At 43.0% G+C, this 24354-nt stretch overlaps 1 protein-coding gene across 1 annotated transcript in view; it reads right to left on the bottom strand.

Moving 5' to 3' along the window:
* Positions 1 to 11089: 11089 nt before the first annotated feature.
* The window catches only part of LOC137332732 (uncharacterized protein C8orf48 homolog), a 48210-nt gene continuing 34945 nt past the window's right edge, over positions 11090 to 24354 (bottom strand). Inside the window, exons 5-6 of the mRNA XM_067996673.1 lie at positions 16883 to 17035; positions 11090 to 11269 (exon numbers count right to left, since the gene is read on the bottom strand). Of these exons, the coding sequence (XP_067852774.1) occupies positions 11165 to 11269; positions 16883 to 17035 (258 nt within the window). The 3' untranslated portion in view covers positions 11090 to 11164. The remainder of the gene's footprint in view (positions 11270 to 16882; positions 17036 to 24354) is intronic.

Consider the following 24354-nt stretch of genomic DNA (forward strand, 5'->3'; position numbering starts at 1 on the left):
CATGAACCTATTTGTATCCCTTCATCACTTATTTCTTTCAATTGGGCACTACCATTGGTCTTGGTGCTCCTGCAATAGAAAGGGGAAAAATAGACCAGGGTTCCTGCTCCTGCTGAAAAGTTTGATGTGCGAGAGTGTGTGTGTTTTGTTTGTGTGGTTTTTTTGTGTGTATGTGTGTGGACAAGATCAGGTTTAGTTGTGATTATAATCCCAACCCCATGGTTGAATAGCATTCCAGCAGTCACTGTTTAGGCTCACACATGAAGGATGGCCAGTGGGTGAGTTATTGGAGACTGTTGGCACTATGCTACCAACTACCAGCAAGAATCAGCACCTTCAGGAGAGGAGGGGAAAAAATCATAGGAAGAAATTGTCATGGCAACTCAGGTGTCTTCAATAAAGAACAAAGAGTGATCACAAGAACAAGAAATAGCTGAGAAGCACTGAAGCAAACTAAATGGATGAATGAGTAAGAAATTGAATAAAATAAATAATTTCACGGCTTAGTTTGGTTTCCTTTTAATGCAATTTTTTATTCACACAAGGACTAGATTGTCTTACACTACATAAAGAATATAGAAGCTTTTCTCGTTTCTTGAAAAATGCTGTTTCTTATTCCTTTTCTCAGAGCACTGTGCTCTTTTGCTCTGATTAACATAGCATATGTCTTTATTATAAATAAAATTAATAATGCATCTAAATAGTACTTTGTCATGTTGAAATGTCTCAAAGTGCTTTACATATAATGAATAACTTTTAGAATATTGAAACTTGTTATGCAGGCAAATGGGACAGCTGTTCTTCATTAGCATCATCCTACAAATAGCAGAAATTAATGACTAATTAGTGGGTTTTTTTGAGATATTGGTTGAGGGAGGAATGTTGGCCAGCATACCAAGAGAACTCCTTACTCTTCCCCAAACAATGCTCTCGGAGCTTTAATAACCACAAGAACAGGTAAACGGGACCTCAATTTAATATCTCACCCGACACATGGCACCTCCAACAATGCAGCATTCCTTCCGCCCTGTAATAGAACATTAGCCTAGACTATGTGCTCAAGTTCTAGTGTTGAGCCTGAACACACTACCTGCTGACCCACAGGCAAAAGTGCTGCCATTTCAGCCAAGCTTCTTTTTCCAGCGTTCTCCACCCACAAGAAATTGCATGTAACACAAAATGGGTGGCGATCCAATGTAACAGATTTTCACTCGCCTTTTCAATTGAGATCGCCTTATTTGCACTCGCAAATTAGTCAATCCTGATTGGAACATTTAGGCTACAATGTTTGCAACCGCTAACATTTTCACTTGTCCTGCGGAAAGAAGGCATCAGCTGGATAAGGTGCAGAGTTTTCATATGGTGGGAAGGCTCTTCATATCAAACCCCACGGCGAACATGAACAGAAAAGTTTTGTACTCAGTTAATCATTGGGCATGTCAATGGCTATTATCCAGGAAGTACCCATGATGTCTTTAATATGCGGCTGTCCACAGCACATCATTATTTGAAGGAGAAAAAGAACTGAATTGGTGGCTCTTAGGAGACCAAAGCTATCCTCTTCAATCATGGCTGCCGACCCTAATGAGAAACTCTCTAACAGCAGAGGACCACCTCAGGTTGGATGCTAGGGCAGTTATTTGCTGTTCTATGGTAGCCACCTCCACCTGCAAGACAAGTGTGTACAATGAAAGATGTATGACAATGATTGTGTACAATGCTATGAATGAGTGTGGTAGTTCCCAGTTTAGATTTGTACCATGCTTCATGGGCTCTACAGAAAAGTGTGCACAATCCTTCACCTTTCTCCTGATACCAGCAACCTTCTTGCTCATTTGCACCCACGTGCAATGGACCTGGGTGACTAGATTGACTTAGTCAGCTATCTACATCCATGCAATTTACATCTCAGTTTTCACAGAAGGATGGCCATATGCCCCGAATAGGACGACCCTTCTTTGTTGTGCTTCCTGGGGCAGACCTGTTTCTTCAGCATCAAAAGGAACAGTGTTGCCCATATCTCTCCACTGTGCTATTGTGAACAACTAGCCAACTTTTCTGCCACTTTTAAGAGCTGCCAGATTTTATGCACCCTAACAAATGTGCTACAGGAAAAGCTCTTTCGTCATGCATTTTGTGTGTCAATAGCCTATTCAAATTAGGGAAGAGGGTGTTGTCGCAAAATTTGACACAGCCGGCCCCCTGAGTGCCTTGGGCCAGCTCAACATCATTGTTGCCATTTTCACAAAATCAGGTCTGCAGTGTCAGTAAAGTATTTACTGATAACAATTTAGAGCTTGCAACATAATTAAATTTGACTGGATCATCCTTCAGCAGATGGTTAAACGAATGTTTTCAATTCACTGGCATGACAGATTTACTGCAATGTCAAAATTTGTGAACCAGCAATTGTACAGCCCAAATGTGCCTTGATGCATAGGATGCAATTTTCTGCATGGCAGTAAGCCAGCATAGAAATGACTGACATCCAGGATATTGACCCATAGAAAGTTTGATTGATTTTTTTTTGCAGTAGGACCAGTTCCTAAAACTGGCAAAATTGATGTTACAGGTCTCAGCCAATCTGTAGGTTTCATTCAATCGTTTTACCGTAATGAGGGATTTTTATGCTCCCAACCTGTTGAGAAAGTACCTTGTGGCCATAGAAGGAGTTCTGTTTTGGTTTGTATGTTTAATTCCCCTTATTCCTTAGATAAAATACAATCCTTTGGAAGTGAGTCCTGCAATAGCCTTCACAGCGTATTCTACATGTTTGTACTTTCTGAGGGTTATCTCCACCAGATCATTAAGCAGCTAGCGTCATGAAAGAACAGTGATATAGGTTTACATAGGAATACAGAAATGTACAGTACTAAAAAGACAATTGTGACTAAAAAGTCAAGGGGAGGAACTTATTGCACTGGACTGGAGTGCAACCTGAAAGGGGCCTTAAAACTTTTGAAGAGTCTATGTGATCTGGCAGAGATGAATGCAAAAAGTACAAATTAACTGAATAGTGGACCAGGCTCGAGGGGCTGAATGGCCTATTCCTCTTCCTATGTTCCTATTTGGCCTGTCCTAAAGTGGAAAAATAACCATACAGTACTCTAAGTCTTATACTCTTCAGTTGTTTTCTCTGACAAATATTCGTTCTTGAATTTACCAAAACTATCTGCCTCCATTGTCTCTCTAAGCAGTCTGTTCCACATATTCACCAGCCTCCGTGTAAGGAAGTTAAATCTAAACTGTCTCTTCATCTTCTGTTCTGTTAGTTGCTAACTGTCCAACAATCTAGTTATTCAGTGGGCTGGTAAGAAATTTCTGAGATGTAAACCAGAAGCCAAAGCCTTTCTTATAAAACAGAAATAATGTGGAGGCATTAGTTGTTATGATTGTTAAAATCTTTAAGGAATTTTCATTAGCAGTAAAGAGAAAAACAAACTCAAGTGTGATCCCACCTGTTGCCTCACGTGGGTTTGGACTTGGCAAAAGGTGGCAAATCTATCCTCATATCCAATGTCAGCCCCTACTTCTGAAATCCAAACAGCTGAGTAGTGTAGCATGAGTAGATAGGCAGATCTGCTGCCAACATTCAGGTGACTGTAGCTACTGAAAGCTTGAAAGCTGCTAAAGTTATAGAAAACATTTCTGAAGCAATTCTCCTAATGTAAAAATATTTTCAATAATATTAAAACAGAATCTTCTACACTTCCAAAGACATGCAACTCTCTACTTAAAAACAAGAGCCTCAGTATGTCTCTTATAGGCGATTACACATCATTATAAAGCCTTGGCAGTGAGTCTTGGTCTGTAATTAGATACCATTCTTATCAGGCTTATCCAGTTTGATCAGACAGACTTGGCCCAGAATCAGGACTTAGCTTATAATATATACTGCTAGCTAAGTACATCTCATCATTAGTCCTCTGTTGGCTCAAGCTTGTGTTAGCTGCTCAAGAGAAATTTGACTGGGTGGAACTGAAATGACTTTACATTTCTGAAATGGATTCAAATGCTCTAATGTCTGCCAACTCCATTAGATGGATACAGCTTCTTAATTATAATAAGCTCTCCTGGTTCTACCATCCAAAATGCATTACATAGAAGATATTGTCTAAGGTTTGACTATTAATGAAGGAGTCATAAGCAGTAAGTATTACACCAGGTCATGGAATGTCAGAGAATGTTGATGGTGGCTGTTTGTTATGACTGACAATGACAGCCTGTTCTGTTGGAATATGGAGATGATAATTCTTATGAAGTCTGAAATGAACCCAACATGTGGCCATACCATGCATGATCACACTCCATCCAGACTAAATGAAGACTAGCTTTTGCAATTAATTTGTACTTTTCCTTTTGCACTCATTTCTGCCAGATCACATAGATTCTTCAAATGTTTTAAAGCCCCCTTTCAGGTTGCACTCTATTTCATGTATTTAGTGAGATCTGGGGATATAGAAATGTAAAATCAGGAGTAAGCCAATCACCCCCTCGAGCCTGTTCCACCATTCAATTGGATCATGGCTGATCTGTACCTCAACTCTATATACGCGCCTTTGATCCATATCCCTTGAAACCCTTACCTAACAAAAATCTATCGATTTCAGTCTTGAAAGCTCCTCTTGTCCTAGCATCCACAGCCTTTTGGGGGAGAGAGTTCCAGATTTCTTCTATCCTTTGTCTGAGAAAGTCCTTTCTGATTTCCCTCCTAAATGGCCTAGCTCTAATTTTAAGATTATGGCCCCTTGTTCTTGATTCTCCCAAAAGAGGAAATAATTTCTCCATATCTACCCTATCAAATCCTTTAAACATTTTAAACATCTCGATCAGATCATCCCTCAACCTTCTATACTCAAGGGAATACAAGCTAAGTTTATGCACCCTGTCCTTCCAACTTAACCCTCTAGAGTCCAGTATCACTCTGGTGAATCTGCGCTGCACCCGCTCCAAGGCCAATATATCCTTCCCGAGCTGCGATGCCCAAAATTGAACACAGTACTCCAGATGGGGTCTGACCAAGGCTCTATATAACTGAAGCATCTTTGTATTCCAGCTCCCTTGAGATAAAGGCCAACATTCTATTAGCCTTTTTGATTGCTTTTTGTACCTGTCTGCTAGCTTTTAATGATTTGTGTACTTGAACTCCCAAAAATCTCTTTGCTCCTCTACAGTTCCTGTTTTCTCACCATTTAGAAAATACTCCGATTTATCTTTCTTGGGTCCAAAGAGAATGATCTAACACTTGCCCACATTGAACTCCAATCGCACATTCACTTAATCTGCCTAATCCCCTTTGCAGCTTTCTGTTCCCATCTGCACGACTTACTGTCCCTCCTAACTTAGTGTCATCTGAAAACTTGGATATATAACTCTCTATTCTTTCTTCCAAGTCATTAATAAATATGGGGAAAAGTTGTGGCCGCAGAACAGATCCCTGAGGAACACCACTTATTACACCCCGCCAATCAGAGCACATACCCTTTATCCCCACTCTCTGTCTCCCAGCTCCCAACCAATTTCCAACTCAAGTCAAAAGGATACCTCCATTTCCATGCATGCTCATTTTTGCCAATAATCTCCTGTGTGGAATCTTATCGAATGCCTTGTGGAAGTCCGGTGATGGCCATTGGGTAGGCCACATTCACGGCCGGAAAACCTGAATGAAAAAGGCATGACACCTGCTCCGTTCAAGACAGCCCAATTTTTATGCGGAGTCCTAAAACATTGCCCCTCGTTAGCATATGGAAGGGGCCTAGCACCTGTTTTAGGCAGCAGTCCAAGACGCCTGAAAAATAGTTTGACCCAAATTCGGGTCAGATGTTTTTCAGGCATTCTTGTGGCATTGGTCCCTGAAATTGGGCCTCTTTCACCCATTTTATGGCCGTAAAACAGACACAATGTCCAATTTCTACCCCGATATTCCTACAAATCCTACAACCTTTCCCTAATCCCATCACTGGTGATGCCTTTACCCACTAGGACATCAGGGAAGAGATCTGACTGACTTTCAACAGCAGAATTTCTGACCAGTCTTGTTTTCCAATCATTCGTTAAGTTCTACATTCAAAGAGAATGTTTGTGTTTTTGTACATGTTTTCTGTGTTGGATTTCAGATAATGAATTATTACAGTTTAGTTAAAATATCATTTTTCCATTTAAATTTGAGAGGTTTTTTTATCGTGACATTGTTTAAATGTTAATAGTATATATATATATATATATATAAAATTCTACAAGAATCCCTTCAAATTATTAGTACTTATATATAAATGGTAATTCGCTCTAGGGTCTTGTAAATCTGCAGCACCTTTGAATATGACAACCTATAGACAACCATTGTGTTGGAATTATTACAAAATAGAGCAAACAAATTCTGTGAAGCCAATGTGGGAGAGACTCTCCACGCCTACATGGCTACAGCTCTAAAGACATACTGCGGGGGTGGCATTCTGTACTATATATATCAAACACTATTACAGTTGTAACATATTCTCATGATAAATTGTAGTGATTTAGCTGTTACCTTTTCGTTTCCTCCTGGCCAATTTTCTCCCCTTCCTTCCTCTTCACTTCCAAGCTGCCAGAAGCTCTTTTGTACCTTGCCCAAGTGACCATTATTCACATGCGAGTCTTGGCAGTGAATAATGGGCGGTCACTCGACCACAGCCAACCGCAATCCTATCCTGATATGATGTCCACATGCATGCACTTTCCATCAGGAATCACTGGCTAGCACTCAGGAGTTGGAACCTTGGCTAATTTTGCCCTTCTTAGCCCAGTGGTGCTAAGACCAATTATAGCATCCTAACTATAGCCCCAGCTGAGATCAGTTAAGTCACCACAGATCGGAATCTATCCTATAACCTTCCTAATGTTGTGTATTTTTTTTTAATTCCAATCTATAATCCAAGTAAAGCAATTAGACTGTGTAATATTCGCTCCATCACAACGATAGGTGAAGGGACTCACTACTTATATTGAGTTTTCAGGAATTATACAAAATTAACCAAAAAGGTACAACACAGAATTAGAATTTTTTTACCTCCCCTCCAAGCTGTCTGTTGTATTTTTCCTTGGTGCTCTGGGCCATGCATGAACTGTGACCAAAAGGCTGGGAGAACCTACTTTCAGATTTCAACAATGCCACTGATTTTCAGGAGAAGTGCAACAGAAGTGCAGCAATGACTTTCTCACCAATTTCTCTTCCCAAAGCAATATACCTAAGATCCATGATCTCAAAATGCACTCCCCCACGGACTTGTAAGCTTAGACAGCGAGTTATAAGAACGTAAGAACATAAGAAATAGGAGCAGGAATAGGCAAACCGGCCCTTCGAGCCTGCTCCGCCATTCAACAAGATCATGGCTGATCTTTTACCTCAACGCCATTTTCCTGCACTATCCCCATATCCCTTGATGCCTTTGACATCTAGAAATCTATCGATCTCTATTTTGAATGTACTCAATGACTGAGCCTCCACAGCCCTCTGGGGTAGAGAATTCCAAAGATTCACCATCCTCTGAGTGAAGAAATTTCTCCTCATCTCAGTCCCAAATGGCCTAACCATTATTCTGAGACTGTGACCCCTGGTTCTAGACTCCCCAGCCAGGGGAAACATCCTCCTTGCATCTACCCTGTCGAGCCCTGTAAGAATTTTGTATGTTTCAATGAGATCACCTCTCATTCTTCTAAACCCTAGAGAATACAGGCCTAGTCTACTCAATCTCTCCTCATACGACAATCCCGCCATCCCAAGAATCAGTTTGGTGAACCTTCGTTGCACTCCCTCAATGGCAAGTATATCCTTTCCAAGAGTTGATGAGCTATACAGAGAAAGAAGGTTCCTGGTCTGCACAGCACGAGCTGATCTGAGGTGAGATCAATCGGAGGGCTAAGGTGGCCTTTGTGTCCCTGAGCTACAGAAGCGGGAAATAAATTAGCCAGGGTTCTCGTTGCAGATCGCTATCCAGCAATTCCTGCTGGATGTCAGATAAAGAAAGCATTGAGCTTGGCTGTGATACTCCTCTACAGTTAAATAGCTAATTGACACATGAATAATGACCATTTTAAAATGGTACCAGAAGGTGCCCCGTAGAATCAATGCCTTCAGGAGAGGTGGGAAATAAAAGGTAAAAGCAAAGATATTCACCTCTAGCTCATATTAAAGTGGCATGTGCTGTCCGACATGTTGAGCTGCCAGCCACATACAATATATTACGAGTTTTCACATAAAATTAAGTGCCTTTGGAAGGTTGTGTCTTAAACAAGGAGAAAAAGCTGTCCATAGCAATGGTCCTCTCCGAGATGACTTGCACAGCAGTCTGCTCATCGACTATCTCGTCTGAAACAGATTTCATAGAGAATTTTTTTTTAACATAGAATTGGATGGAATCTAGTAATATATTGAGAACAAATCCATTTAAAATGCCAGTTTTTTGGCTCCCTTGATGGCTTTGAGACCAGGGAGTAAAAGCCACATAGCATAGTTCTAAATTAAATAGACGAGAAGGTCCCTGGATTAACATGCTATTCTGTGTTGGGTTAGCTGATCACAGTTATAGCAATAGTGGGGTACCATGATGGGTTTCACTGGCCCTGGGATAGGAATGGGGAAAAAACATTGACTTGCCTCTCCTGATCACCTTCCAACAACTGCTACTGGAAAGTGCGTATGTGTGGATGTCAGGTCAGGACAGCATCAGACTCAGCTATGGTGCCTTCACCTCATGGACACATTGTCCAGCATCACACATGATGAACAGCCCCTTGAATGAGGTACCGGAGAGTGTACGGCAGCCATGGAACTGTACCTTAGCAAAAATCAGCATCTTCAGGAGACAATGGAGGGAAAACTGGAAAAACAAAAGCTGGTTCGCAGTACACACATTTATTTAAACCTCTGAAGTCAGTAATGCTTATTTGTCTTGTGCCAAGAAAGTAAAATACACAAATACTCTGCTTTTTGGGCACGGCCCAAAGCCAAAGTGTGTTAGTCCAAAGAGCTACGGCCATTTGTCAGTATTTTAATTATATTTAAATTAGGATGTACCACACTTGTGGTGTATCAATAATGCTTTTCCCTACCTGGGAAAAATTGTCTCAGGGAGTGCTTAAGAATAATGGAAAGTGTCATTTCCGCCATAAATTTCCTAGTTAAAAGAAGTCATCAGAAGGTTCAATTACTAGTCAGTGCTCTCAGCCTGGGCAGCAGTTGGCCTCAGCACCCCCGAGCTAAGGAGGAGAAAATCACCAAGATTCCTATCCCAGTTCCCGATATAGTAAACACGGGCGGCCTGCCTGATTTTTTGGTGGATGCCCAGCTCTCCTGCTCAAAGGAGGCAGGAGGCTGTTTAAATAGACAAATCGGAGTACTATACTGGTTGCAGGACCCTGATTACAATTTTCAAGGAGAAAAAGGCAGAGCATGCAAAGTGTGAATAAGTAGAAATTGTTTCCAGTGGCAGAAGGGGCAGTAACCAGAGCACACAGATTTAAGGTAATTGGCAAAAGAACCAGAGGCGAAATGAGAACATTTTTTTCGCAGCGAGTTATGATCTGGAATGCACTGCCTGAAAGGGTGGTGGAAACAGATTCAATAATAACTTTCAAAAGGGAATTGGATAAATACTTGAAGGGGAAAAATTTGCAGGGCTATGAGGAAAGGGCAGGGGAATGGGACTAATTGGATAGATCTTTCAAAGAGCCAGCACAGGCACGATGGGCCGAACGGCCACCTTCTTCTGTGCTGTATTATTCTATAGGGCACTTTTTCCAGGCGTTGAGCGGCCTTAACAGTGGTATTTAAAGGAACCGCCAGAGGCCTCTCCAAAACAGTACGTTTTTACTTTTTTCTAAGCTTTTTTCCCATTGGCGTGCTAGACCTGCATTGTAAATAATTGCCTAGGCATGTGACCCTCCTCACCTGATTTTCCTTTATGCACCCTGCGTTAGTTTTCCTCTTATCTCCCCATATGCCCTTTTTGATCTCATCTTGTCCATGAGTCCCACCTCCTGCTCCCTTGACCCTGTTCCCACTAAACTATTGACCACCCAATTTCACTTCATGGCACCCATGCTAGCTGAAGTGCTTTAGGATATTTTTCCATGTTAAGGGTACAAGCTGTTATTGTTGTTACTCTTTTCCACCTTGATCCTGTCATGCACTATGGGCCTTGGTCTTTCACTTCAGTTTCTCAGCAAAGAAAAATTCAGATAAATTCCTTTCTCAACCATCCTTTTCTGAATCTCCATTGCTACTAGTTGCTTGTTCGTGGCCTTATGCCCACCAGTTGCTATCTCTGGGCCCTTTGGCACTGGTGTCCCCGTTATGGTCAATGGAAAAACATAGCACAGAATGTGCAGTGTACACACGCACACGTTGTAAAACAATGGTACCTGAAGGGACAGATGGAGGAAAAGCATTGGGTGGGAGGAAAAATTGGCAATGGGAATCTGAAACAGTGACAGCATATGCAATAATTAGTCTTTGTTGATTTCCATGTCATGAGTTGCTCTTAAGCATAATTAGCGTGAACCAGGGGGCACCATTTTCCAATAAAGCACCATCTCGTAGTGAAGAACCTGGAATCCAACTCCTAAGCTTGATATAAATGAGGTTATTGTGTCTTTTCTCTTCCAGTTTTTGGTCCCTTTCAAATCTTGCTGAGGATCCAGAACCAAAGGGATATCACAGCTGAACCTGTCTTGTCCTCACCCAGCATCCACACGTACTTTCCACGATTGGATAGCAATCATGGGCAGGGATGCTAGTTGTTATTTTCCTCTCCCTAGTCTAAGACCATTGAGCCCATTTATATTACCAAAATTTTTGTGTCAGCTTAGATCAACTAACGTAAAATGGACCAGGAATTGAAGCTGGTTCTTTCTAGTTTTTGTGGCTCAGTACAACATTAAATAATATCTTTACCAACTAGGCCTTTGGGGGAGCTGGTGTTGGTGTCTGAGTGAACATGTTTTCCCTTAATAAAATCTTTGGGAAAGATAACTTTGGTAACGTAGTTATTAGCCCCTTCTCTGTCAGAGAAAAACCCAAGCATTTCAATTAGCATCACAATGATCAGACTGAGCCATTTATTATTATTTATTTGTGACTCAGTTTCTAAAGCTGTACTCTGCTGTGACAGGCCCAAGCATTACTGCATTATCTTGGATTTTTTCTATCGAATAATCTCTTCCACACCAGAGAAGCAGCATCTGAATGCTTTGGAAGGCCATTGTGTATTTCTCCAATCAATGTAAGTGCGTCCTACAAATGAAAGAGAAAAAAATAAAAAGGAAAAATTACAAATGCTGGAAATCTGAAATTAAAAAACAAAACATGCTGGAAATATAATACAGGTCAGTCAGCATATTTAAAAAGAAAAGACATGTTATGGCGTTGCAGGTGTGTGCCCTTCATCTGACCTGAAGTCTGAGAGAAAAACAGACATAGTAAGATAGTTTTTCAAACTCAAAAAAATGACTGTTTATCTTTCAGCTTCAGTCCTGATAAAGAGTACACATCCAAAATGTCATAGCCTGGCCTACAAATTTATTGGCGTTGCGCCTCTTTTACAGGCGTAAATGGGCACCTAAGCATCCAATATGGCGGGAGGCATGCACGTGCATATTCTGCGCTGTAATGCGCCCCACCCGCCATATTGGTAAAGGCTCCGGTATAGGCATCCAGGGTCCGTGCTTGAAACAGGCATCGGGGCTTTTACATATGCAAATAAGGTGGCCTAACGCTTGCTGGAGGCCCCCTTTCCAAAATTCATTAGCGACTGACCACAGCCTGTACCTTGCACACTGCGGTTGGTATTCTCAGGCACTTGGCAGCCAAATCAGTGAGGCTGCCTCTGGAAAGGTAAAGACCAAAGAACACACCCACCAGCTCAACAAACTGATCAAGACCTTCGATCCAGACCTTCAAAGCATCCTACGCACTCTCATCCCACGTACTCCCCGCGTGGGAGACTTCTACTGCCTCCCAAAGATACACAAAGCCAACACACCCGGACGTCCTATCGTATCAGGCAACGGAACCCTGTGTGAGAACCTCTCTGGATACATCGAGGGCATCCTGAAACCCATCGTACAGGGAACCCCCAGCTTCTGTCGCGACACTACAGACTTCCTACAAAAACTCAGTACCCACGGACCAGTTGAACCAGGAACACTTCTCACCACGATGGACGTCTCGGCACTATACACCAGTATCCCCCACGATGACGGCATCGCTGCGACAGCATCAATACTCAACACCAACAACAGCCAATCTCCGGACGCCATCCTACAACTCATCCGCTTCATCCTGGATCACAATGTCTTCACCTTCGATAACCAGTTCTTTACCCAAACACACGGAACAGCCATGGGGACCAAATCCGCACCCCAATACGCCAACATTTTCATGCACAAGTTCGAGCAGGACTTCTTCACTGCACAAGACCTCCAACCAACACTATACACCAGATACATCGACGACATTTTCTTTCTATGGACCCACGGCAAGGAATCACTAAAGAGACTACACGATAACATCAACAAGTTCCATCCCACCATCAAGCTCACCATGGACTACTCCTCAGAATCAGTTTCTTTCTTGGACACACGAATCTCCATCAAAGACGGGCACCTCAGCACCTCACTCTACCGCAAGCCCACGGACAACCTCACGATGCTCCACTTTTCCAGCTTCCACCCTAACCACGTCAAAGAGGCCATCCCCTATGGACAGGCCCTGCGAATACACAGGGTCTGCTCAGACGAGGAGGAACGCGATGGACACCTACAGACGCTGAAAGACGCCCTAGTAAGAACGGGATATGACGCTCGACTCATCGATCGACAGTTCCGACGGGCCACAGCAAAAAATCGCATAGACCTCCTCAGGAGAGTAACACGGGACGCAACCAACAGAGTACCCTTTGTCGTCCAGTACTTCCCCGGAGCGGAGAAACTACGCCATGTTCTCCGCAGCCTTCAACATGTCATCAATGAGGACAAACACCTCACTATGGCCATCCCCACACCTTCACTACTCGCCTTTAAACAGCCACCCAACCTCTAACAGACCATCGTTCGCAGCAAATTACCTAGCTTTCAAGAGAACAGCGTCCACGACACCACACAACCCTGCCACGGTAACCTCTGCAAGACATGCCAGATCATCGACACAGATACCACCATCACACGAGAGGACACCACCCACCAGGTGCATGGTTCATACTCCTGTGACTCGGCCAATGTTGTCTACCTCATACGTTGCAGGAAAGGATGCCCCAGAGCATGGTACATTGGCGAGACCATGCAGACGCTGCGACAACGGATGAACGGACACCGCGCAACAATTGTCAGACAGGAGGGTTCCCTCCCAGTCAGGGAACACTTCAGCAGTCATGGACATTCATCCACCGACCTTCGGGTAAGCGTACTCCAAGGCGGCCTTCGAGACACACGACAACGCAAAATCGTCGAGCAGAAATTGATAGCCAAGTTCCGCACCCATGAGGACGGCCTCAACCGGGATCTTGGGTTCATGTCACGCTACACGTTACCCCACCAGCGAACAAATGTTATCTGTTTTTAATATAACGGGTCAGTTGCTGTCTTTTCTATGTTTCTACCTCTCTATCTCTGTTTTTTTTTTGTTTGTTGTTTTTTTTTGGTGATTTGTATATTCTGTGAGACCTGGCAGGTAACACCTGTCTGTCTGCACACTGATTGCCTTGGCAACGGGCAGTTGAAAAAACTGTCTGTACTCACCAAGCATTGTTCTGTGAATTATAAATGCGATTTCATTTTGAGGATTTCATTTTCACATCGTTCACCTGAGGAAGGAGGAAGCCTCCGAAAGCTTGTGAATTTAAAATAAAATTGCTGGACTATAACTTGGTGTTGTAAAATTGTTTACAATTGTCAACCCCAGTCCATCACCGGCATCTCCACATCTGGAAAGGTAAGTTTTAATGTTTTTACTCACCTTGTTGTGGAGCTGGGAAAAGCAGGCGTGTTCCTCCCGGCTCCACATTAAATTTATGGACCACTGCCAGCAAACACATGCATCCCTCCGATTGCCTCAACCCTCCTCCTTCTTGGACTCTGCTTACCGCCAGGGCCAGAGTCCTAGATGGCCAATTTTTGCTCTTCCTATGACCAGCCTCTGGGGTCACGACTGGCTCCCACAGCTTGCTGGTAGGAAACAAATGAGGCTGGCGGACCAATTTTGCATGGTCCTAGCGCTGGCCTCATCAGGCGCGTGCAATGTGCGCTGTGCCGTGATTGCATCCCGATTTGGGTGCAATCCAATTTCTAGGCTTTTCTTTTTACAAATACTGATTGACCTGCTGTCTTTTTCCAGCAGTTTCTGTTTTTATTTTAAGAAATGACATTTTGCAAAGTACTTTTTGAAGACAAAGTTTTCCTTTCAAATGTTACAAAAGCAGGAATTTAAAAAATATATTAATCTCCACTCTGTTGAATTAAAAGCAGCAGCTCCCCTGATGGGAACACTGATGTAGTGTCAAGCTTGTGCTGTCCAAACTGCATCCCTTGGGCCGCATGCAGTTTGTGAGCCCTGAATAAAGCCCCAGTCAGTATGGCCATGTGGGTGTAATCTATGACTACTTGGACGTTTGTGAATCTTGCCACTCTGTAAAATTGCAATCCCCTGGCATAGTGCTGCTGGTTAACTATGAGGAAGTGGATGAAATTTCTAGTTCAATGAATCCATGATTTGCTACGCATCTGTGCACGGCTGATCAGCTAACGTCAGCAATGTCCCGGGTGGGAGGCATGAATTACACAATAGTCAAGAATCTCAGGGTGGTTTTTAACCTTAACAGCTACTGGCTGTGCAGTGCCTTTGATGAAGGCGGGATGTAGTTTGGGTTGCAGCATGTACCTCCATTCAGTGATGGCTTCCATTGTATAGCAAAGCCATTGCAGGCACTGCTTTCTGGACAAGTGGAGGCAACAGCGGCTCTGGTGGATGAGTGCTGTGCGCCTCTGGTGCTGCCTGACCATCCTGGCATCACTCCAATTCTTCTTCCAGAGAGCAAAGCACAAGGAAATTTCCAATTGTGCCCTGACTTAAATGGAAGTGGGGGAGGGGGGCAGGTGGGAGTGCCAGTGCTACACCAAGTGGCATGGAAACAGGTGGTAAAATAGTCGGCAACAGCAAAAATCGATTGAGAAATAAGAATTCTACAAATCATCAAAATAAAGAGGAGATTTTCTGCTTTGTCAGTCAACTATAGGATGGGGGGGATGATGGGTTGCATTTTCCCGATATGTGCTCCTGGCATGAGTTGGGAGTGGTGAAGCAGAAAATTTTCCTTTATATCTGGTGGGTTCTTTACATTCACTTCTGCCTTTCCAGCATTTTGTAAGGACGGAAACATGGCATGGGTACTAATGAGGCAGAATTGACAGAAAATTCACTAATAACTTTCAAAAGGGAATTGGATAAATACTTGAAGGGGGAAAATTTGCAGGGCTATGGGGAAAGAGCAGGGGAGTGGGGCTAATTGGATAGCTCTTTCAAGGAGCCAGCACAGGCACGATGGGCTGAATGGCCTCCTTCTGTGCTGTATCATTCTATGATTCTAAAATGGGACTCATGAGGTCACCACATGCTTACTGCCTCATTTCTATAGAGCCACCGAAAATACAGGTGCCTGCTACAACCAATGGAAATACAAAGTTGGTCAAATTTTCAGATGAAACCTTACTAGGAGCCAAAGGAGGCAACTCAGAAATTACAGAATGAGTTGGATAGAATGTGTAAGTGGGCAGAAAAATGGCAGTTGAAATTTAGTGCAGACAAATGTAAAGCACTGCACATGGGAAGAAAAAATAAGCGAGGTGCATACTCCATGGTGATGTTGAAATAGTTACGGATGAATCTGAGAGAGATATGGGAGTCTTAGTAAACGTAATGCTAAACATGTCCAACCAATGCAGAGCAGCAAACAATAAATCCAATAGACTGTTGAACTACATAGCCAAAACAGTAGAATACAAGTCAGAGGAAGTTGTGGTTAGACCGTACCGTGAGTACTGCCTCTAGTTCTGGTCGCTGAGACACAAGGGAGTCATTCAAGCACTGGAAGTAATGTAAAGAAGAGCCACAAGGCTGATCCCTAGTGTTAGATGTCAGAGTTATGAGGGAAGGCTGAAGAAACTATGGCTTTTCAACATAGGAAGGAGGTGTCTGAAAGGTGATCCTACAAAGGTATGTAAGATTGTTAAGGGAATGGAAAATGTAAATCTGATTTATTAATTTAAGTTAAATAGTGAGTTTCAGACCAGGGGACATAAATTGAAATTGGCAAAAAGTAAATTTAGGGCTGATGTTATGAAATTCATCTTTACACAAAGTGCGATCAATGTATGGTCAGAACAGGTAGATTTATGAGTGCAAAAACCCTGGAATCTTTTAAGAACCAACTAGATGCTGAAATGGGGAACTTTAGGAGCTTTCCGGGTGGAAGAACTAAGATGGGTTGAAGAATCTTCCACATTCCTAGCTATCTGGTAATCCTATGAAATAATGGCAGTAAATGGAGCAGGTTAGAGTGGGGCAGGACTTTGGCTGTCCTTTCCCGGTCACCCATTTTACGTCACTACACCGGTGGCCAGGATCTGAAAATCTAGGCTCAAGAATCAAACATGCCGATTTTCTGGTTTGTATAGCTCAGGTACACCCTATGTGGTGCATTTAGCTACTGAGCTGTGGGAGGAATAAAATAACATTGCTCTTGGAAGATGAAAAGTGGTGAAGACATGAAAGAGAAACAAACCAGAGGAAACAATGTTCTGCACCCTGTTCTCAGTTATTACACAGAAGATACCAGGTGAAAATAAAGCTGCATACCTTAGTGTAAATGTGTTCCTCTATTTTTTCTTGTAGAGAAGCTTCTTCCAATTGTATCTTCTTGACGTGGAGGAAGTTGTGTTCTGCCAGCTCACTGCTCTTCTTGATGCAGGCAGCACATCTGGAGGGTTGATGCATGTTGGTTTCCACGACCTAAGAAGACAAAATAATAAAAAGGGGCAGCAAAGAGCACAAATTAAGGCTTTTTCCCCTTCTTGCCTCAAGATGCTGCATCTTGCTGAGTTACAGTCCCACAAGCACCAACAGCACTCCAGTCCCTCACCCAAGTGAATGCATGAAGACTGTCGATAAGTTTTTCAACCACAGAGGGCATCACAACTGAGCCCAATTCCTGTGCTCACCCAATGTCCACACACATATACTTTCCAGCAGGTGCCACTGGATAGCGATACGGTAGCATGGTGGTTATGTTACTGGGCTAGTAATCTAGAGGCCTGGACTAATAAGCCGGAGACATGAGTTTAAATCCCGCCATGGCAGCAGAGCTTTGATCTGATCAGTTGGTTGTGGATCGCTTAGCTCTGTCTCTAGCAGTCCATGACAGTATTGGTAGGCGTGGCCACCGCACAGTTCTTGTGGAGTCGAAGTCTGTCTTCACACTGAGGACACCATCCATCGTGTTGTGTGGCACTACCACCATGCTAAATGGGATAGATTCAGAACAGATCTAGCAGCTCAAAACTGGGCATCCATGAGGCCCTGTGGGCCATCAGCAGCAGCATAATTGTATTCCACCACAATCTGTAACCTCATGGCCCGGCATATCCTTCACTCTACCATTACCATCAAGCCAGGGGATCAACCCTGGTTCAATGAGGAGTGTAGAAGAGTCTGCCAGGAGCAGCACCAGGCGTACCTAAAATGAGGTGCAAACTTGGTGAAATTACAACACAGGACTACATGCATGCTAAACAGTGGAAGCAACATGCTATAAACAGAGCTAAGCGAGTGGATGATCCATTTCGGCCTACTCCTGAGATCTGCACCATCACAGAAGCCAGTCTTCAGCCAATTGAATTCACTCCTTGTGATAGCAAGAAATGGCTGAATGCACTGAACACAGCAAAATCTATGGGCCTTGACAACCTCCCGTCTGTAGTGCTGAAGACTTGTGTTCCAGAACTAGCCGCGCCTCTAGCCAAACTGTCCCAGTACAGCTACAACACTGGCATCTACCCAACAAAGTGGAAAATTGCCCAGGTATGTCCTGTCCACAAAAAGCAGAACAAATCCAATCCAGCCAATTACTGCCCCATCAGTCTACACTCAATCATCAGCAAAGTGATGGAAGGTGTCATCAGCAGTGCTATCAAGCAGCACTTACTCACAAATAACCTGCTCATCGATGCTCAGTTTGGGTTCCGCAAGGACCACTCGGCTCCAGACCTCATTACAGCCTTGGTCCAAACATAGACAAAAGAGCTGAATTCCAGAGGTGAGGTGAGAGTGACTGCCTGTGACATCAAGGCAGCATTTGACCGAGTGTGGCATCAAGGAGCCCTAGTAAAATTGAATGGGAATCAGGGGGGAAACTCTCCAGTGGCTGGAGTCATACCTAGCACAAAGGAAGATGGTAGAGGTTGTTGGAGGCCAATAATCTCAGCCCCAGGATATCGCTGCAGGAGTTCCTCAGGGCAGTGCCCTAGGCTCAACGATCTTCAGCTGCTTCATCAATGAACTTCCCTCCATCATAAGGTCAGAAGTGGGGATATTCGCTGATGATTGCACAGTGTTCAGTTTCATTCGCAGATAATGAAGCAGTCCGTGCCCGCATGCAGCAAGACCTGGACAATATCCAGGATAGGGCTGATAAGTGGCAAATAACATTCGCCCAGGCAAGTGCCAGGCAATGACCATCTCCAACAAGAGAGAGTCTAACCACCTCCCCTTAACATTCAATGACATTACCATCGCTGAATCCCCCACCATCAACATCTTGGGGGTCACCGTTGACCAGAAACTTAACTGGACCAGTCATATAAATACTGTGGTTACAAGAGCAGGTCAGAGGCTGGGTATTCTGCAGTGAGTGACTCAACTCCTGACTCCCCAAAGCCTTTCCACCATCTACAAGGCACAAGTCAGGAGTGTGATGGAATACTCTCCGCTTGCCTGGATGAGTGCAGTTCCAATAACACTCAAGAAGCTCGACACCTTGCAGGACAAAGCTGCCCGCTTGATTGGCACCCCATCCACCACCTTAAACATTCACTCCCTCCATCACCAGCGCATCGTGGCTGCAGTGTGTACCATCTACAAGATGCACTGCAGCAACTCGCCAAGGCTTCTTTTACAGCACCTGCCAAACCTGCGACCTCTACCACCTAGAAGGACAAGAGCAGCAGGCACATGAGAACAACACCACCTGCACGTTCCCCTCCAATTCACATGCCATCCTGACTTGGAAATATATCGCCGTTCCTTCATCGTCACTTGGTCAAAATCCTGGAACTCCCTACCTAACAGCACTGTGGGAGAACCTTCACCACACAGACTGCAGCGGTTCAAGAAGGCTGCTCACCACCAGCTTCTCAAGGGCAATCAGAGATGGGCAATAAATGCTGGTCTTGCCAGTGATGCCCACATCTCATGAAGTAATTTTAAAAAAAATCAAAAGTGAGAACCTTGTTTCCTTTCATTCCTGTGCTGTTCACTCACAAGTTTTTCAATCATTATATCATTGTATTGTAGTTAGCATAGAAGGTGTGCATGTAGAGGGAGAGAAACTGAGCTGACATCAATCAAACGTTGTAACCTGGATATTGTACTGTGTTATATTAGTTCAAATATTAGCATGTTGAGGTGAAATTAATTTGTCTGCTATTTTAGGGGTATGAAAACCTGCTTACTTTAAGCAGGATGTAACTTCAGTTAAAATATTGAACAAAGTAATTTTATTTAAATTATTAAGTGTTAAGTATTTATACACTATCACTCAGCAAAATTTTTGGATTTATGTGTTCACATATTCAGGAGGATCGCTTTATCATTACTGTGAGTAAAACTAAGTGATAAAGTAATTTGTACAGTTCAGTACAAATTAAAATACAGGGTAGCCTCCATCATCCACCATAATGGAAAGGACCCAGCAGTGAAAATTGAAAATCGGCAGATCATTGAGAGTCCTTAAATTTTGGTCTTGTATGTACATACAGCAAAAGCCTTGGCACAGGAATGAAGACGAGTACAATACAAATAACAGAAACTGAATTTAATCTTTCTTGGGCTGTCAGGTACATTTATGTCAGACTCAAGATAATTGGTGTTACATAGAGTCTACAGCACAGAAACAGGCCATTCGGGCCAACTGGTCTATGCCTGGTGTTTATGCTCCACATGAGCCCATGAATGTTAGTGGGCTGTGCAGTGAAATGATGTGGGCAGAGTTAAGGTACGCTCCACTTCTCTTCCACCGGCAGAAGAGTGGCCATGTTGGAGTTTTGGGCCCATAGTTTTTGTGCTATGGACTCAGATACTTGAGAAAACAAGTTGAGACTAAAGAATGACCCCTTACTACCAGCATCTGAACTGGATTCAAATTCAGACCCCAAAGTTGAAAGTTCAGGGTGATAAACCACTGTGCTTTCACAATGTATGTCTGTCTCACCGTCCACCTGTCTGCCATCTAACCTGATGGTATCAGCTTAAAAGAAAAAGCATACAACGTGGCAAAGATTACTGGTAAGCCCGAAGATTGGGAAAACTTTAAAAACTAGCAAAGGATGACTAAAAGAATAATAAAGAGGGAGAAAATAAATTATGAGAGTAAACTAGCAAGAAATATAAAAACTGACAGTAAAAGCTTCTACAAGTATATAAAAAGGAAGAGGGTAGCTAAAGTAAACATTGGTCCCTTAGAGGATGAGACTGGGGAAATAATAATGGAAAACAAGGAAATGGCAGAGGAATTGAACAGATATTTTGTATCTGTCTTCACAGTAGAAGACACTAACATACCAATAATAGTAGATAATCAAGGGGCAAAGGGGAGGGAGGAACTAAAAACAATCACTATCACTAGAGAAAAAGTATTAGGTAAACTAATGGGTCTAAAGGCTGACAAGTCCCCTGGACCTGATAGCTTGCATGCGAGGATCTTAAAGTAAATGCTACAGAGATAGTGGATGCATTGGTTGTAATCTTCCAGAATTCATTAGATTCTGGAAAGGTCCCAGTGGATTGGAAAACCACAAACGTAACACCCCTATTCAAGAAGGGAGTGAGGCAGAAAGCAGGTAACTATAGACCAGTTAGTCTAACATCTGTCATTGGGAAAACGCTAGAATCCATTATTAAGGAAGTAGTAGCAGGACATTTGGAGACTTATAAACCACCAAGGAGAGTCAACATGATTTATGAAGGGGAAATCGTGTCTGACAAATTTATTAGAGTTCTTTGAGGAAGTAACGGGCAGGGTGGATAAAGGGGAACCAATGGATGCAGTATATTTGGATTTCCAAAAGGCATTCGATAAGGTGCCACATGAAAGATTACTGCACAAGATAAGAGCTCATGGTGTTTGGGGTAATATGCTGGCATGGATAGAGGATTGGCTAACTAACAGAAAACAAAGAGTTGAGATAAAGGGGTCATTTTCAAAATAGCAATCTGTAACAATCTGCAGGGATCAGTGCTGGGGCATCAACTATTTACAATATATATCAATGACATGAATGAAGGAACAGAGTGTATTGTGGCCAAATTTGTTGATGATACAAAGATAGATGGAAAAGCAAGTTGCGAGGAGGACACAAAATGTCTGCAAAGGGATATTGACAGGTTAAGCGAATGGGCAAAAATTTGGCAGATGGAATATAATGTGAAGTCATCTACTTTGGGAGGAAAATTAAAAAAGCAAAATATTATTTGAATGGAGAAATACTACAAAATTCTTTACCCCAAAAAGCTGTGGAGGCTGAGTCATTGAATACATTCAAGGCTGAGTTAAACACATTTTTGATCAGCAAGGGAGTCAAAGGATTAATTAATAATGTCCTAGTTAAGGATCCCCTTGGAATGAGTGACCATAACATGGTTACATTCCATATCCAATTAGAGGGTGAGAAGGTTGGTTCTCAAACAAGCGTACTGAGCTTGAATAAAGGAGACTATGATGGTATGAGGGCGGAATTGATTAAAGTGGACTGGGAAAATAGATTAAGGGGTAAGACGGTACATGAGCAGTGGTGTTCATTTAAGGAGTTATTTTACAACTTTCAAAACAAATATATTCCACTGAGGAAAAAAGGGTGTAAAAGAAATGACAGCCATCCGTGGCTAAGTAAAGAAATTAAGGATAGTATCCGACTAAAAACAAGGACATATATGGTAGCCAAACTTAGTGGAAGGATAGAAGATTGGGAAGTCTTCAAAAGACAGCAAAAAGTAACTAAAGGATTGATTAAGAAAGGGAAGCTAGATTATGAAAATAAATTAGCAAAAAATATAAAAACAGATAGAAACTCTTGCTATCATTATATAAAAAGAGAAAGGGTGGCTAAGGCAAACGTAGGTCCCTTAGAGGATGAGACCGGGAAATTAATGGTGGGAAACATGGAGATGGCAAAAATGCTGAACAAATATTTTGTTTCAGTCTTTACGGTAGAGGACACTAAGAATATCTCAACACTGGACAAACAGGGGGCTCTAGGGGGGAGGAGCTAAATATGATTAAAATCACTAAGGAATTGGTACTTAGTAAATTAATGGGACTCAAGGCGGATAAATCCCCTGGACCTGATGGCTTACATCCTAGGGTCTTGAGGGAAGTGGCAGTGGGGATTGTGGATGCTTTGGTAATAATTTTCCAAAATTCTCTGGACTCGGCAAAGGTCCTGGCAGATTGGAAAACTGCTAATGTAACACCCTTATTTAAAAAGGGTAGTAGACAGAAGGCTGGAAATTATAGACCAGTTAGCCTAACATCTGTGGTGAGTAAAATTTTGGAGTCTATTATTAAGGAGACAGTAGCAGAACATTTGGACAAACATAATTTAATAGGACAAAGTCAGCATGGCTTTACGAAGGGGAAGTCATGTCTGACAAATTTGCTTGAGTTCTTTGAGGACATAACGTACAGGGTGGATAAAGGGGAACCAGTGGACGTAGTGTATTTAGACTGCCAGAAGGCATTCGACAAGGTGCCACATAAAAGATTATTGCTCAAGATAAAGAATCACTGGATTGGGGGTAATATTCTGGCATGGGTGGAGGATTGGTTATCTAACAGGAAGCAGAGAGTTGGGATAAATGATTCATTCTCGGACTGGCAACCAGTGGCCAGTGGTGTCCGCAGGGGTCAGTGCTGGGTCCCCAACTCTTTACAATCTATATTAACGATTTGGAGGAGGGGACCGAGTGCAACATATCGAAGTTTGCAGATGATACAAAGATGGGAGGGAAAGTAGAGAGTGAGGAGGACATAAAAAACCTGCAGGGGGATATAGACAGGCTGGGTGAATGGGCAGAGATTTGGCAGATGAAATATAATATTGGAAAATGTGAGGTTATGCACTTTGGCAGGAAAAATCAGAGAGCAAGTTATTTTCTTGATGGCAAGAGACTGGAAAGTACTGCAGTACAAAGGGATCTGGGGGTCCTAGTGCAAGAAAATCAAAAAGTTAGTATGCAGGTGCAGCAGGTGATCAAGAAGGCCAATGGAATGTTGGCGTTTATCGCTAGGGGGATAGAATATAAAAACAGGGAGGTATTGCTGCAGTTATATAAGGTATTGGTGAGACCGCACCTGGAATACTGCATACAGTTTTGGTGTCCATACTTAAGAAAAGACATACTTGCTCTCGAGGCAGTACAAAGAAGGTTCACTCGGTTAATCCCGGGGATGAGGGGGCGGACATATGAGGAGAGGTTGAGTAGATTGGGACTCTACTCATTGGAGTTCAGAAGAATGAGAGGCGATCTTATTGAAACATATAAGATTGTGAAGGGGCTTGATCGGGTAGATGCGGTGAGGATGTTCCCAAGGTTGGGTGAAACTAGAACTAGGGGGCATAATCTTAGAATAAGGGGCTGCTCCTTCAAAACTGAGATGAGGGGAAACTTCTTCACTCAGAGGATGGTAGGTCTGTGGAATTTGCTACCCCAGGAAGCTGTGGAAGCTACATCATTGAATAAATTCAAAGCAGAAATAGACAGTTTTCTAGAAGTGAAGGGAATTAGGGGTTACGGGGAGCGGGCAGGAAAGTGGACATGAATTTAGATTTGAGGTTAGGATCAGATCAGCCATGATCTTATTAAATGGCGGAGCAGGCTCGAAGGGCCGATTGGCCTACTCCTGCTCCTATTTCTTATGTTCTCATGTTCTTATGATATGGGGAAAAGGCGGGAAAGTGGAGTTGAGGTAAAAATCAGATCAGCCATGATCTCACTAAATGGCGGAGCAGGCTCGAAGGGCCAAATGGCCCACGCCTGCTCCTATCTTTCATGGTCTT

This window comes from Heptranchias perlo, chromosome 15, assembly GCF_035084215.1.
Source record: "Heptranchias perlo isolate sHepPer1 chromosome 15, sHepPer1.hap1, whole genome shotgun sequence".
In the NCBI taxonomy this organism is placed as follows: domain Eukaryota; kingdom Metazoa; phylum Chordata; class Chondrichthyes; order Hexanchiformes; family Hexanchidae; genus Heptranchias; species Heptranchias perlo.